We start from the raw sequence: 17333 nt of genomic DNA, 5'->3' as shown, positions 1-17333 counted from the left end.
CGGGGCCAGACACAAATAGAAGGCTGTGGACTCAAGGGTTTCAAAGAGAGACATTTAGGGCGGTTCTGCACTTGGAGCTGCTGCTTGCACTTGCTCAGAGCCAGATTCCAAAGGAGGCAGCTGCCGCAAATGCTTATGAAAAAGGGAACATGTTCCTGGCGTTCCTATGGGAACCTGCGGCAGCTTGGATTACCCATTCCCCAGACACCATTTCTTTTTAGCTTGGTGTCTCATATTAAAAGGGGGACCAAGGGATACACTTCCTGAGGGATACTTGGGGGATATTTGTAGTGGGAGTTGCATGATTCATTCTCCCAACATAGTATAGAAGACTTACTACTGAGGATATTATACATTAAAAAAGCAGTATGAAAAAGAGGGACTCTGTCTTTTTTCCACATATTCCAAAAATGTAAGTGATTGTTTTTCTAAGTCCCTAAAGTGTGCAGGTGTGTGTGTGAGTGTGTGTGTGTGTGTGTGTGTGTGTGTGTGTGAGAGAGAGAGAGAGAGAGAGAGAGAGAGAAAGAGAAATATCTAAGGAAGTAATCCCAGAATAACACTATTCATTTCCTGATTTGAATATTGATTGCGAGATTTAAATCTGGATAAAAATCGGTGTTTTTTTTTAGGTTCAAAATCTGTTGTCTTTTTACCTTAGCTGCTGACTTTAGTGGAAACTTTGCCTATAGAGGGAATTCGAGATTAGACTGTGAACACATAAAACCCAGCACTGCATGATCCAAAGCTTCAATAGGCTCATGACCAGAAGCCCGAATTTCTAACACCGAGCCCAATCATCCACTGGAAATTGAAAAATCCAAATTGCTAATGAGAGGAAGAACCCCATGTGTTCACTTCACACCAGCAGATCACAAGGCTTTCTCTAATGCAGCAGTGCCGTAGAGCAGAAAAACAAGGAGCCACAGTGTGTGTTCTGACCCTACTCCTCCCCTATTAGTGACCAGGTCAGTCACCTCTGCCAATAACCTGACCTTTCTGCCCTTCAGTTGCTTCAAGTAATAATAATAGTAATAATAGTACCACCCATCCTACATGCTTGCTGGGAAGATGAAATGAGAAATTAAATATATATGTGAAATAGATGTTCTAACACTTAGGATTTTTAAAAGTGCTTTTATAGGCATTATCCTAATTGGTACTTGTGTGAAATTTAATGGCTTTGTAGAGATATGTATCACAGAATTGTATGATATTTGTGTTTTGCTATGTTCTCCCTGTCATGTGTCTAAGAAAACAAGGCAGTTCTCCCAAGCCACAGTCCCACAGGCAGGGGTGCATGTGGAGTTCTTGCTCTCACCAGAGAAGTGTTTTTGCAAAACGTTGGCATTTGGCAACAGCCCAACTGTGGCCAGCCACAAAGTCAAGTGATTTTTTGCTTCAGTGTCCACAAAGGCTTCAGTGAATTCTTCTATGTGAAAAGTCTTTAAAACATACAGTAACTATGTGGTACTTGGCATTAATAGTGTTTGGAAGCATTCAAAAGAGCCTGTTGGGTATTTCAACGGCCTCATCTCTGCCCCATTCAGCTGGTTATGGAAACCTGCAGCGGAGCTGCCTCTGTGGGCCTGCCTGGAGTGGAGGGGTTTTGGCCCTTCCAATAGTGAGGTGCAGGCCCTCTGCCCCTGGGCCTGGATGCTGCTGCCTAGTTGCCCAGGCTGTGGCCAGACCTGGGGTAGGACCAACTGGTGACTCCCTGCAGGACCTCCTATTGTATAGGAAAATGTGTTAATGAAAGGCCACACAAATTATTTTTTCCAGGAAGAATTTCATAAAAGATTTTCCATTTGTCTCAGTTCTGAGGGCTATGAGTGTTCTTTAATTTAATTTAATCATTCATTTAGCAAATGTTTATCCAGGGCTTAGACTTCTAGATTCTAAGGTTACTACAGCAAATGAAACAAACAAAATAACCCCTTTCCTCATGGAGCTTTTATTCTAGTGGAGAAGAGTAGTGACAGACACTTTTTTTAAAAGTAAATTATGTAGTATGTTAAAGCAGGGTTAAGGGATAGAGCGTGAGAAAGAGACGTAGTCTGTATTTTTAAATAGAATGGTCAGGGAAAGCCTCACCCAGAAGGTAACCTTGGAGCAAAGCTGTGAAGAGAGAGGACAAGAAAACCACAGGCGCCCAGGGAAGAGCATTCCAGATTGTAAGAACAGCAAGTACAAATTCCTTGAGGCAGGATCATGTCTGTGAATTCAGGGAACCTCCAGGAAGCCAAAAGGAGCAAAATGGTCAAAGGGAAGAGTGATAACAAAGTAGAGACACAACGGGGGCCAGATCATGAAGGAGGTGTAGATCATTGGGAGAACTTAGGATTTACTGAGATTGAGAGGCGTGCCAATGCAGGGATTCAGCAGAGAAGTGCTGTGATTAGGCTGCTTCCTAAAAGGATCACCCTACCTGTTGTACTTTACGGCACTGAAAGGAATAGTGGTCAATTAATTTGCTTTTTAAAAAGTTTTTATTGAAGTATAAATTTTTATTGATTTACAATATTGTGTTAGTTTCAAGTGTACAGCTAAGTTATTCAGATATATATATTATATATATATACTTTTTTCATATTCTTTTCCATTCTAGGTTGTTATAAGATATTGAATATAGTTCCCTATGCTATATAGTAAATCCTTTTGTTTATTTTATATATAGTGGTGTATATCTGTTAATCCCATACCCCTAATTTATCCTTCTCTCTCCCCTTTCCCCTTTGGTAACCATATGTTTGTTTTGTATGTCTGTGAGTCTGTTTCTGTTTTGTAAATAAGTTAATTAATTTCATTCTTTTAGATTCCACATATAAGTGATATCATATGATTTTGTATTTGTCTGGCTTACTTCACTTAGTATGATAATCTCTAGGTCTATCCATGTTGCTGCAAATGGCAATATTTCATTCTTTTTTATTGCTGTGTAATATTCCATTGTATGTATATGTGTGTGTGTGTGTATATATATATATATATATATATATATATATATATATATATATATATATATATATGCCACATCTTCTTAATCCATTTGTCTGTCAATGGACACTTAGGTTGCTCCCATGTCTTGGCTATTATGAATAGTGCTGCTATGAACATTAGGGTACATGTATCTTTTGAATTAGAGTTTTTGTCTTTCTAGATATATGCCCAGGAGTGGGATGGCTGGATCATAAGGTAGCTCTATTTTTAGTTTTTAAGGAACCTCCATACTGTTCTCCACAGTGGCTGCAATTAATTTGCTCTTTTAAATCTACTTTTCATTCATACAATTGTTTAGTAAATATTTTATTTAGCACAGGCTGTGGGCTAGGTACCAGGGGAGACAGACAAGTTTTAAAAGCATCGATGAAAATGTGATAAAGAACATAGCAAAGAGGGCAGCTAACCAAGTGTTGTGGAGGAGGAAGCCCAGGCCTGAAAGCTGAGTAGCGTTATCCAACAGGAAAAGAGAAGGAAAGAATGCTATAGGCAGAAGTACTCATGAGAATGAAGGCGGTGTGTGTCAAGGATTCTTCTACCTACTTTACATGTATATCATCATATAATGCACACAGAGACCCTATGACTATGGTAGTTACTATATTATTATCCTCTGTTGTGCAGAAGGAAAGCGAGGCACAGGAAGATTAAGTTACTTGCTCAAGGGCCACAGCTAGGAAGGGGAGGTGCTGGGACTGGAAACCTTACTCTGTTTGACTCAGACCTTAGGCTCCTGACCACTTGGCCAACATGCACACAGCACTGAGGCTGAGAGATGGAGCTGCAGAAATGACCAAGAGTTCAGTTATACCAAATTCATTTTTAAAATATGTGTTGAGACCATATGCTGTGCCAGGCCCCAAATGCCAGGGTGACAGAAATAAATAACAAAGCACGGTTCTTGTACCACAGGCGTATACAGTCGGCTGTGCCACACATCAAGACTCAATAAATAACAATATGAAAATGGCCATGCAGGGCTAGCTGTGCAGACAGCCACAGAGAACTTCTTAGAGAATCCACAGTCATGTTCCTGCCAACACAGAAGGCAGGGGCAGTGGTGGGCCCAGCAGGCACTGTCAAACCACGGGCTGCCCCAGGATTCAGAGAAGCATCACAGCACATCAACCCAGAGTAGGGTAAGAGCCCCCATATTACTGGCATGAGAGAGCTTTTCAATGAGAACAAGGCACCCTAGCAAACCTAATACTGTTTTGTTACTCAGGGTCTGACAGCAAAGAATACACAGAGGAAGACAGGAAAGCTTTGGTGTTGTGTGATGAAGCAAAAGGTCCCAGAGGTTTGGTGTACATTCACTTAAAACAAAACAAAACAAAACAAAAAAACATTGCTTATAATTTTGTAACCTCCTTAGAGTGTTTCAAATGGTTTGTGAAGATCAATGTTCTGCATGTTCAAAGAGTTTAGGGAGTTTTAAAATCTTCCCATTCAGACTGGCCTGTCATAAACAACAAAGGAACATGGAATTTCTTGCAGGGATCTGACTTCATACAACAGAGCCTAGAGATGTAAAATCAACAAAGATGGCCTTTGAACTTCCCTCAATCCAGAAGGGGAAAAGAATACATACTGCTCTGTAGGTGCCTATGTAGTTGCTGCTTTCATCTTGCATCAATAAAATTGGTTTTATGATTTTTATTTACAAACCCATCCAGTGGCCATCATCACAAATCAGTGGTTAAAAGCTTGGGCTCAGATGGACCTGAGTTCAAATTCAACTGCTAGCACTTCTAAACTGTGACCTTGGACGAGTTAGTTGATCTCTCCAAGCCTCAAATATCTCCTCTATAAGATGACAGTAAGAATATCCGCTTCTTCATAGGGTTGCAATGAGGGGTAAGTGAAAATACAAATTGTACGTGTACAGTAAGCACTGAATAATTGTAAACTATATATTTTTTTCTGTTTTGCCATTAGCTCATGTATTTTAGTCTTGATTATCCCTCTTCCAAAAGAAACTGTTAAAATGAAAGATGAGTGGATTCCTACTTTCACTGAGGTTGTGTTGTTTGGCCCAGAGGTGGAAGGCAGCTTAGGAAAGCAACACAGATAGGGTTTATCTACTGCTCTAAAGCAGAGGTTAATAAACTATGGCCCACAAGCCAAATCCAACTTCCTGCCTGTTTTTGTAGAGTTTTAGTAGAACACAGTCATACTTACTTATTTACATATTGTCTATGTCTGCTTTTGTACTACAACATCAGCAATTGTTGAATAGTTGCAATAGTTGTGGTCTACAAAGGCTAAAATATTTAGTATCTGGCCCTTTACAGGAAAAGTTTTCTGACCCCTGCCGTAGAAACAGAAAAAATTCCAATTTTTCCAAGTCACATAGCTGTGAAACCGCATACATTGGAAACTCATCTCCTCAAGGGAAAATATAAAGGGTGCCTTCAAGAAGTCAGCACATTTACTTCAACTCATCAATGCCATGTGCTGTGTGAGGCCCTAGGGGGTTAAAGACTCATAAGGCACCATCCTTCCCCATGAAGAATCCACAGTCCATTTAGGGATCAGGTGAATATGCAGTGAGACAAATTCTGTGCCAATGATCAGAGCAAATGGCTGGGGCAACACTGAGGCCACTGTGGTTCATTCTTCCTTTCTACATGGCCATCAACTCTGTCACAAAAAAGGTGAATTTTGAACAGAGGTTCTCTGTTTTCCTCCATTTCACTTTCCTATCTGTAGGAGAGTGCTGAGAACCACCGAATGGATGAGGACTATCATAATGGTGAATCATTCTTAGAATTTTCTGGCAATGATGTGGAGGGTGGAATGGGCTGGGCAGGGAATAGGAACAGGAAGCCTTCTGCAAAGCCCACTGCTCTCATGCATGAACTGTCAGGGGAATACAACTTATCCTTGAGTGGTGGCTAAAGAAATGGAAGGAGGTTGACCCATGAATCAGAAGTAAGCAAACAAAGTTAAAAATGGATGAAGTTGCAAGGAAAGAATCATCATTTGTTCATTCAATTATTCATTGTATACTTATTTATTGAGTGTGTAGTACATGATAATCAGTTTAAGGCACTGAAGATCTAGACACAGAAATACCCAAGAACGTACTAGTCCTTGCCCTATGCAACTTGCATTCTAGTTGGGTGAGGCATGCCATCTTAGTTTGCATCTCTCCAAAAACAGACCTGAGTGTAAACTGCTTTTCTCAGACATGGTCTCAAGAAGCACAGTGAAAGAAAGGAAGGGAAGGAAGGAAAATAAATAAGGGGCATGTTAATGCATAAGTCACTGCTGTGTGTAATTGAGGTTTAATCTCATCTTATAACCAATGAGGGTATAGAACATGCCTCAGAATTTTCGCAGTGAGCAGCAAGAAACCCGGAGTATTGATCCAACAACTCTTATTCCTCATTGATTTAGGGTCATTTGGGTACGGGGAGGAGCATTAGCTATTAGCTCTCCCCCTCCCTTAAGGGTAGACACAGGAAACTATAAGCATGTATAGAAACATCTGAAGGTACTTCTCCAGTAGGCCAGGCATATAAGCAGAGTACTGTATCCACCTATACAGGTGACAAACAATGAATAAACATTCAAGAAAACTGAGATGGTGATAAGTGCTATGCAAACAATTAAAACAGGTTGATGGGGTAAAGAATGACTGGAAAGCTAGTTTAGATGGGATGGTTAAATGGCAAACACAAGGAAGACCCTGGGAAACAGCATTCAGCAGAGCTAAAAAGCAAATGCAGAGTTTATAAGACAGAAACAAAGAAGAGGAATAGAAGGCCTCTGTGGTGGACAGAGGGTAGGGAGCAGGGGGAGAGTGGTACAGGATGAAGTCCCAGATAGGCAGAGGGCAGACCATGAGGCAAGGGCAAGGCACTTGGATGTTGTTTTCCACGTGCGGGGCAGCCACTGAGGGGTTTTGAGCAGGAACATGACATGATCTGATTAATATTTGTAAAAGTTCATCCTTGTTAGTCTTCTTCTCTCTCTTCCCTTCCTGAATGTTTAATAGCAAAAGCCATTAGACCGGGCTGAGCAAGGTCAATTTCCCCATGCGGGTGGAGCAGGATGTCTGAGTCCAGGTAGGGTGCAGAGAATGTCCAGGTGGATGGTGAGAGTGGTGAATGGCAGCTGCCTGGCAAAAGGTTAGAAGTCAGAGTAGAAGGGTGACAGGGTTTCCACAGAGGTTAGGGCTGCCCAGCCAAGGTGCTCGAGCCCAGATGTGATGAGAAGGGCGTCCACATGGGAGAGCAACCTGGCCTGGGAGATTGGAGTCCAAGCCTGGGAGGGAGCAATCGTGGGAGGGGACAGTGAAGCAGTGGTCCCACATAGAGTGTCAGAGCCCAAGCACAGTGATGCAGGGAAGTTGTGGCCACTGTGGTCCTGTGCAGATCGAGAAGGGCATCTGCACAGGAAGGTACCTGGTGTGAAGAAGTTGGAGCATGAGAGCGGTGAGGGTTTAAGTGCAGGTAGGCAGTCCAGTGTCAGGGATTGGAATCCAAGCAGGGTGAGGAGGGCATCCACTTGGGGCACTCAGGTGGGGAATATCCCAGAACAGGGTGTCAGAACACAAGATGGGAAGGAGGGCATCCTTGTGGGCACGACAGTGGGTATGGGATGTTGGAGCCCAAGTGGGGTAAAGGAGGGTGTCTGTGTGCATTGAAGGGTGGGCATGCAACAGCAGCCAAAGATTTATACATTCAGGGGCACTGATCAAATAAGTAAAGGTATTAAGGAAAATGGGAACCAGGTTTCTCATTGTCAGAGAAGGCATTATAGGTATGAGAAGGCAGAAAACTAGGAGAGACCCTGTGATGATTTGAATTGGAGATATAAGTGTGAATTTATTATTTGAGGGCAAGGAACAGGTCTAAATGGGTTTACACATGTGTATATACACATGTGTTCTCTAGCTTTGCCTGCTCGGTGAGAGGACCTGGGAGCATACCAAGCACCTGGATCTTGATTTCTAAATACTCTTCCACTAAAAGGAAACAGGATACTTTGGAGAAATGGCAGATTTCAAGTCTGGGACAAGGAATGTATAAAATATGCCTGGAACATCTTGTGCCAGAAAATAAAGAGGTACTCAAAGATGGGTATATATCAAAGGGACAGCTTGAGGGGGCTCCTGCTTGTCAACTATGAGGTAATTTGAGCATTTAAATAAATAATGACCATAACATTATTATCCATTGAATGAAATAGCAACTTTAAATCCATACAGATATAAATAAATGAAGATAATGAAATTTGGTTGAGATATAGGATCTCTCCCCACAAAATACTTATTAATTACAAAGAGAAAAAGAGCAATTTTGTAGTGGAGAGTCCTGTCAGACACCACCTTGATCAAGTAGTCAAAATTAATGGCACAGGGCTTCCCTGGTGGCGCAGTGGTTGAGAATCCGCCTGCCGATTCAGGGGACGCTGGTTCGTGCCCCGATCAGGGAGGATCCCACATGCCGCGGAGAGGCTAAGCCCGTGAGCCATGGCTGCTGAGCCTGCGCGTCCGGAGCCTGTGCTCCGCAACGGGAGAGGCCACAGCAGTGAGAGGCCCATGTACCGCAAAAAAAAAAAAAAAAAAAAAATTAATGGCACAATAATGGTATAAATAAAATGTATGAGATACAATGAAAAGAATACAGCATCACTTCTGTGATACTGCTCACCAAAGATGCATAATTTTAATTTAATTATTAGTAAACCTCAGATAAAGCCAAAATGAAGAACATTCTGCAAAATAACTGGCTTGTCATCTTCAAAAATGCCATGAGATTCAAGTAGAAACTGGAACTGTTCCAGATTGAAGGAGCTTAAAGAAATATAACTGTGTTTTTCTGAATTGGATCTTTTTGCTATAAAGAACATTATTGAGATAACTGACAAACTTGAATGGAGTCTGAGAGTTGACAGTGGAATGAAATGGTTATATTGTGTTTATGTAGGAGAATGTCTTTATTTTAGGAATCCACTAATGTATTGGGGAGGTTATGAGCATCAGATTGGCAATTTACTCTCCAAAAGTTCAGGTGAAAAAACCATACCATAGTTGCAGCTTTTTTTGAGATTGCTTCAAACTGAAAACTTAAAAAAATATATATTTGCTTTGGCCACTTAATTTCCTAGGTCTTTGCACATGCCCCTACCCCAGCCCTTTCCCCAGAATTCCCCCCTTGGGAACCCTTGCTTGTCCATCATGTCATTTCCTCTGTGTAGGGAGGGTACCCTTTGGAATATGTACCATGTTCCCTGGCATTAACGTTTACCTGTCTATGTCTACATTTCTATTTACCCCAAAGCATAGAGTCCATGCCCATCACACTCATATCTGTATCCCTAGTACTTAGCACAGCACCTGGCATTGTGCTTGATGAACAACCATGAGGAGAGGGAGAGACAAGATTATAGGTGTAACTTTGGGAACCAAGTTTAGAGCCAACAAGGTTAAGTGGGGAAAGCAGGAGATTTGGATACTGCCTAGCCTGGGTTTGAATTATAGCTGGGTGATCCTAGACAAGACTTAGACTCTCTGAGCCTTGGTTTCCTCGCGTGTAAAATGGGTTGTTAGGTGTAGCAAAGATAATAAGGTTTGTAAGTCATCTAGTTGAGTTCCTCATGCTTAGCAGGTATGCAACAAATTGTAGTTTCCCTTTTCACTTAAAAATAAGAATAAAAGCCATCAAAGAAGACTAGAAGTTTAGAACTCCAGCTTATATTCCTGACTTTACTATAACCTTAGTATATGAACTTGGATACGTTATTTCACTTTACAAGGCTTCAATTTGCTTCTCAGTAAAATGGAAGGTGGAAAAATAGAGGGATGAGGAGTGGGCTTAATGACTGTCATGCTACCAAGATCTCATAGTTGTAAAATTTAACAAGATTTCCCTTCTGGGTAATAGTGAGTACAGACAATGAAGGATAAGAAAGATTCTGCTATATTTAAAGGATGTTCCTCAGTTTAAGCTTAGCAGGCGAAGTCCACCTCCTGCTGGACTGTACAATTGACTCATTTATACCTGTTTAAAGCAGAGGTAAATTGAGAGGTGATAGTGTTGTTAGGTTACTGTTGAGCACATTAAAAATTTATGAGCCATCAAGGAATTAACACACACTTTCAGTTCACACTGCATTTTTCCTTATTCATAATTCTTTGCCTAATTGCTTTTTCCTTTAAAAATAAGGGAGCATGCAGTTTTCAGTTCAACTTAGGGCAGTTTTAGGAAAATGAATCCATGCATGCAGCTTAGGAAACCTTACACAAGCTCAGAGAGTTGGGGAGAATCATAAACATCTCATTTAGAAAGTTTGGTATGTGTGTCTCATGTTTTGACATCACTGCTCAGGGACAGGAAAGCCATAGTTAGATAGGGGAAAGTATAATTTTTTAAAAGGTCTAACAAAGCAAGACACAAGAAAGCTGATTCTGGTTTCTCTATGATGAGGAGGAATATTTCTCCATAAGGAATTTATTGATCATCTTTATATAAAAAGGGTCCAAAACTCTGTAACTCATGACTAATTCAGTGAGCTTTCCACATGGTAACACAACAACAGTTTGACATGTGCTGCTGTTAACTGAAGTGTATTTTAGAAGAAAGAGCATGGACTAGAAGTCTAAAGACCTTTTGATCAAGTTCTGGTTCTGCCTCTTGCTAGCTCTGTAAGTTTATGCAGGTTATTCAGACTTCTTGAGCCTGACTTTCCACCTGCATGGAATTAATACTTTCTCAGACACCTCATGGAGGTTTTGTAAAAATTCTTTAAGCTAATCAATAGAAAAGTATGTGCAAGCTATAAAGCCCTCTGCAAATATAAGAAATTATTTTTATATCACTATGATAGGATAATGCTCTATATCACTTTATTTTTATTTGGTTGTTTTAATTTCACTCTTGCATGTAGACTACATTCACTTGCTGTAATTCACCAAATCAAAATCCCCAGCTCTGCAAAAGCCACACTTGGAAGAACATGATAAAAAATGGTTTCGTTTGGACTGTATGCCCATCTGAAGTCTTCTTTGGAATGTAATTCAGTCAGAAGAAATTATGGCACTAGTATATATTCTGAGAATTCATGAAATTCCACAACCCAAACCATGATTCACTGATTCAATACCAAAAGCATTTGGAAGCCACAACACTGGCTGCTTTTGAGGCTCTAAATGGGGCCACTTGCACTCACTGTGGCACTGCCTGTTCCCACCACTCAGGAGAGATGGCACTCAAATTCCCTGGAGTCTCTTCAAACAGTATTTTTCTTCCTTCCTCGTGGACCTTCCTTAACAATGTACCTTTCTGGATTAAGAGATGACATAGTGTTTTAGGGTTTTCCTCCACCCCTCAGGCATTCAACATGAGTATTCTACAAATTTATCTTATATAAAAACCTTTGTGAAGCAGTGCTGAATTTTCCAATACCAGCCTTAAACAACCTGTCATTCAAATCCTTAAGGATGGGTTTATGTGAAAGTGATTTCTCCACACTTGCCTTTGCTTCATCTTAGATGGCAGTGTGGTTCTTCCTTTGAAAAAAAAAAAAAAAAAAAAACACTAAAGGAGATGGTTCCTTCAGGCAACTAGCATGGTTCAGTTACTATATCAAATGAAATGTATATAGACAAAAAGCTACAAACACCAGCTTGAGTAGGAGCGGTAAAGTGTAGCCAGTTATGCTGTGGCATGTGTGTGGGACTCAGGCATTCAGCCCTGGCCAAATGTCAGACAGTGCAGATAAGGCAGATAAAAATCTTCTGCCTAAGTGGGAACTGTGTAATCTCACTCTGCCTTTCCAACACATCGAAACTAGTTTCACAAAGTCTGTGTGGTTCCCAAAAACCTTCTAAAGCATCATAGAATGTAAGAAATAGAGGTCATGTGACCTCCAGATGGATACTTGGATTCCTCTGTAGCATCCTGCGCTAGCAGATGCTCCAGCCATAGCTTGAATACATCCAGGGATGGGACAGTACCTTCTTCTAGAACATCTCAATCTATTTTTGGACAATTCTAATTTTAGGAAATGTGGTATTTTTTTTTTTTTTTTTTTTTTTTTTTTTTTTTGCGTTACGCGGGCCTCTCACTGCTGTGGCCTCTCCCGTTGCGGAGCACAGGCTTCGGACGCGCAGGCTCAGCGGCCATGGCTCACGGGCCCAGCCGCTCCGTGGCATGTGGGATCCTCCCGGACCGGGGCACGAACCCGTGTCCCCTGCATCGGCAGGCGGACTCTCAACCACTGTGCCACCAGGGAAGCCCGGAAATGTGGTATTTTGTTTTAACTATTCCCAATGTCTAAGGCTCTACTTAACCTGTGGGGAATGTCACCTATCTGAGGTCTGTATTGGTTCTGAATATTCAACCAGTGGCAATCCCATCTACCCACTTGTCATCTGGCACAGATCTCCCCTTGTTACTTACAAAGCAATCAGGAGAAACTCTGCCCATTATCTGAATCTAGCTCTATGTTCTGACCTATGGATTTCCCCTTTAAATTTATCCTTACCAAAAAGAAATAAAGCAAATCTAGCATGATTTTTTTTCTTACTAAAGCCATGCTAGCTTCTAGTAATCAGAACATTTTTTAAATGTACAGAAAACCTCTGTTTTAATATTCCTTTTGGGAGTTTTGCCCTTATGTGCATTAACCCACCAGTTTAGCTTGTAAACTAACTCCTGCCTTGAAGAACTGAAGCTATATTTGGGTATATTCTATCTGCTAGTACTTTGCGCATTCTTCACAGTTCCTCTGTATCTTACATATATATTGATTTACTTCTTATTGGATAATATTTTTGCTCAACGGGCTTGTCATGAGCATCACTATCTCTGCATTCAATTCAGCCAACATAGCCTCATATTTTAGTTTTGAATGTCCTTGTTGTCTTTGCTCAGGGTACATGAGTGACTGCAAACAGGCTATTTTGTGCTGACAAGCCATAGTCTGAATGGTGTGCAGACACAAAAATACAAATTGCGTGTTTTGGATTTGGGTTTGAACTGGCCTCATTAGCAGCCAATCTACTAGGTAGTCTACACCTATAAAGCACGGATTGAGAAGCAAAAAATAATTTCTGAATTTTGGTTCTGCTCTTCATGCTGGATAAATTATTCATTCCCCAGTGCACATTTATAAGAGAAAATGGCTGATAATTATGCTTACCTTTACAGATACACCACAGAGCTAATATGAACTATTTAGCCTAAAATAACTGAAACTTTTTTAACACTAAAATCAGATATATAGATATAATGTTATAGTATGCAAAAACAAACCTAAAGACTATCTTGTTCTCTTTAAAAGAGAAAGTTTTCATTCCATTCCCATAAAAGGTATACATAAAATTACATTATAATATTATATATCATTCATATATATGCCTATATATGATATATATTATCCTTTTAGCCTAAAGAAAGCTATCTAGGTGACCAGCAGTATGAAACACTGAAAAGTTGAGTGTTTTCCTTACCTGCCATTAGTTCACATTTGCTTGCACTGAATTCATGGGGTAGCTGCATCCTGGAAATGCCTATTTTCACTGACCACAACTTCAGCAAACAGAGGTCCAGGTGTGTCTCTTAAACTCTGGGCTTCTGTGAAACTCCTGCTGAAGTCTGGATCCCCGTGGGTTGAGGTAAACTAGTTCCACTGATCAGGGTCTGGTTTCTTCTGCTTTGTTTGACTTGGGTGTTCTTAGCTTCCATCTGTCTGTCATCCTAGAATAGCAGCCTGTGTGGTATCTCTTGGGCAGGAAGGTTAAGTCCCCTGGCATGAATTGCATTCAGCAACTAAATAAATAAGATACCTTGGAGATGGGCTTTTATTCATAGGAAACCAGATAGCTTTTTTGATGATAAAATATTTATTCCCTATTGTCTTCTTGTTGCCAGGGCTACTGCTTATGGCACATTTCTTAAAAGGAGCTAGAGTGCTAAAGAGGTTATAGGAATTAATAGGGTAATTTTTATTTTCAAGAATATCTTGAATGATATTATATTGCCCAGAACTGAGTGTGATTTGCCATTTAATGTTGATTGAGATCACACCATGTCCCACTTTAAATCAATACTTCTTCTTTTTAATCATTGTTTTCCTCTAAGAAACAACGTCTTCACTTCATAGCTTAAGAAAGTGACCAGACATAGTCACTTTTAAGGCAGCTAAATGAATTAATCAATGTGAATTCATGTAAGTGTTTAGAAAAATTAACTACTCAAAATGAACATTTTGTGATAACTTAACTTTATTTAACACAATTTTATTATTTTAACTATTTACAAAGTCCCAGCTAAGTCCTATTGGAGACCCAAAGGTGTTAGGATCTCTGACCTGCAGGAGCATTCTGTTTAGCAGGGTATTAGTACACAAATACAGATCATTCTCCACCAAGGCAGATGCTGATAAGCACTGTGCTAGGAGTACAAAGTACTAGAAACATATGGAATTCTGACTGGCAGTATCCAAGAGGACTTTGAGGAAATGCTGTCTTTGAGTTGGAACTTGACAAATAACAAAATTAGGTAACATTCATTGAGTGCTTACTAAATGTCAGCACTGTTCAAAGTACTTTAAACTTATTAATTCCTTTAATTCTCTTGATTAACATTATAAGCTAAGTCTTGTTATGATTCCCATTTTACAGTTGTACAAACTGAGGCACAGAACAGTTAAATAATTTGCCAAAGGTCATATAGCTAGTAAGTGGTGGAGTGAAGTTTCAAATTCAAGAAGTCTTGCACCAGAATGCTTACTGTCATTCTTAACCATAACACCATAACTATTTCCTGTCGGGGAAAAATAAGATGTCACCAAGCAGATTCACGGCAGCAGCTCAGCCACAACCATGGAGAAGGGAAAATTCAGGAATGTTTGGAAAGGCCAAAGTTTATCAGTGTGGCTTGAATGTGGAGAAACAAAAACTGGATTGAGGAATTGTAGATGATAAGATATACACAAAATGCAAGGAGGTTTGGATTGCAGAAAGTTGGATTTGCAGGTTTGGCCTGAGGAACAGCAGTGGGGGGCAGGGAAGTGCCTGGTCAGATTTTTGTCAGAGGAAGACCTTGTGGAGAGGAGGATTGAGTGACTGAAGAGAAGGACATCCTTTAGGGATCTATTAATTAAATCATTAAAAAACCAATTTTTGAACTTCTCCTATGTGCCAAGCACTGTTCTGAGTGCTGAGCATATAGCAAGGAATAAGGGAGACAAGATAGACAAGGCTTCCAATTTCATTGTTTGAAAGAATATGGAAATAAATGGATGAATAAGCAAGATAATTTTATATAGTCCTGAAAGAAAGAAAGAGGTCGATGTGATATGACAGAAAGGGACCATTGGCAGGAGAATGGCCACTTTGGAATGGTGGTCAGGGAAGGCCTCTCTGAGCAGGTGACATTCCAACTGAGGCCTGAATGACAGAGGAGCCAGTCACGGGGAAGGCAGGGGAAGGGTTCAGCAAAACAGGATTTGGGTTTATGAAGAAAAGCAGAATTAACAAATGCAAAAGCTCTGGATTGGGAAAGAGCTTGGAAGGTTCAAAGGACAGAAAGAATGCCAAAAGAAGTGTTTAGCAGAGATGGGGAGGGATACAAAGCGAGGTTGGAGAGGTAAGCGGGGCCAGGGCCTTGTAGGTTAGGGTAAAGTATTTGTGTTTTATTTTAAATGAACTGGGAAACAATTGGAAGGTTTTAAGTATGTTTTAAGTAGGTGAATGGCTTACTCTGTTTTATATTTTGAAAAGATCACTCTGGGTAATATATGGAGAATGGATTATAAGGGGACAGAAGTGAAAGCAGGAAAATCAATTAGGAGGCAAATTGCAGAGGTCCAGAAAAGAAAGAGATTATATGGCCTAGACCTTGAAGGAGGAGAGATGGATGGATTAGGGTTACATTTTGGAGGCAAATTTATAAAGATTTGGATTAGGTGCAAGACATGGGAAAAAGAAAGGTACCAGTGATGACTCCAAGAATTTTGAACCCACTGAATCATGTGGTGCCTGTAATGAGCTAGAGAGAACTATCTTGGGAACAGGGAGAGTTACGAGTTCTGCTATGGACATGTGCGGCTGTTCAGGGGGCAACTAGGTTGCCTCTTTGAGGATGCTAAAGTATGGATGAGAGAGGTGGATACCACAGGAATTACAGTTATACCATTGACTGACAAATGTGACTAGATATTAGGGCAAGGGCTTTGATAACTTCAGGTTTGAGTCTGAAAAGGTAGAAAGGAAGAGATCTCATTAACCAACATGATAGAGTAGGAGAAGTTTGGCAAAGAGAAGGCTTAAAGAAAGCCAGGAATCATGAGGAAATTCCCATTTGAATAGTGGACAAAGGTACACACTTTAGAATCTGAAAGACTTGGGTTTGAATCCTAGGTGAGCCATTTACCAAACCCATGTAACAAGTTACCTGGTTGCCTCAGCCTCTGTTTCTAATCTAGAAAATGAGAGAAATGATTTGGTAATGATAAGATAGTGATAAAGAGTAAATGAAATGATACATGTAAATGCTTAATACATAGGAATCATGCAATAAATACTATTATCACTGTCTCTTATAATTACTATTATAATAATAACAATATAAAAATAACAATAACTGTTGGGATGTATTTTATTTCTGTTGATTATTACTAAGATACTAATGTTCTGACTATTAGTTCCTTTTAAGCAAGGCTTGCAAGGATATTAATCCAGATTTGATATTCAACTCTTTTTTGCTATATTTAATCATCAAAACAAATTACATATTATTTATGTACTTTTCCCAATTTACAGATCAATACACTAAGGCTCAGAAAGGGTACCATGTGTAAGGTTACACAGCAAGGAATTGGGGCCTAACTGGAAGAGCCAGGACTCACACCTAGATCTGACTTGTTCCAAATAATCCTGAACGCTTCCCCAACAAATCACCAATAAGATAAAAATACCATTTTACCACTTTGCCAGTTCTCTGGGATCTATGCTGAGTGAATAAATTCTGTTTTATAAAAATGTTATTAGCAGATCACCACCGTGGTTTTCACAGTGTCTCATGGAATTTTCCAGTGCTGGACAATGTGCCTCTCAAGGCCTGTCTTTGGAGGACATGAAGAAAAGTCTTCAGTTCTCACCCATTGACAAATATGGTAAGTATACAGATTCGTCAGCTTGACTAAGGAAACTATCCCTAGGATGGTGATGTCCGTTTGATAATGAGGGAGAAAAGATTCTATTTTGTAATAAGTAGAGATGAAGGGTACTTTAAAAGTATTATATATAAAAGTGCAAACTTTGCTCTTGTAAGTCTTGTATAAGTCTACAGTTACCTTTGCATTTAATAATGTGTGCA

At 40.1% G+C, this 17333-nt stretch overlaps 1 protein-coding gene across 1 annotated transcript in view; it reads left to right on the top strand.

The window, feature by feature from the left end:
- TNNI3K (TNNI3 interacting kinase) overlaps positions 1–17333 on the top strand; it is a 301789-nt gene that overhangs the window by 280990 nt on the left and 3466 nt on the right. Inside the window, exon 28 of the mRNA XM_067005786.1 lies at positions 17009–17130. Coding sequence (XP_066861887.1) covers positions 17009–17130 — 122 coding nt within the window. The remainder of the gene's footprint in view (positions 1–17008; positions 17131–17333) is intronic.

The sequence above is a fragment of the Kogia breviceps genome, chromosome 1 (assembly GCF_026419965.1).
Source record: "Kogia breviceps isolate mKogBre1 chromosome 1, mKogBre1 haplotype 1, whole genome shotgun sequence".
NCBI lineage: Eukaryota > Metazoa > Chordata > Mammalia > Artiodactyla > Physeteridae > Kogia > Kogia breviceps.
The sequence above is the reverse complement of the archived record's forward strand: the minus strand, read 5'-3'. Positions and strand labels throughout refer to the sequence as shown.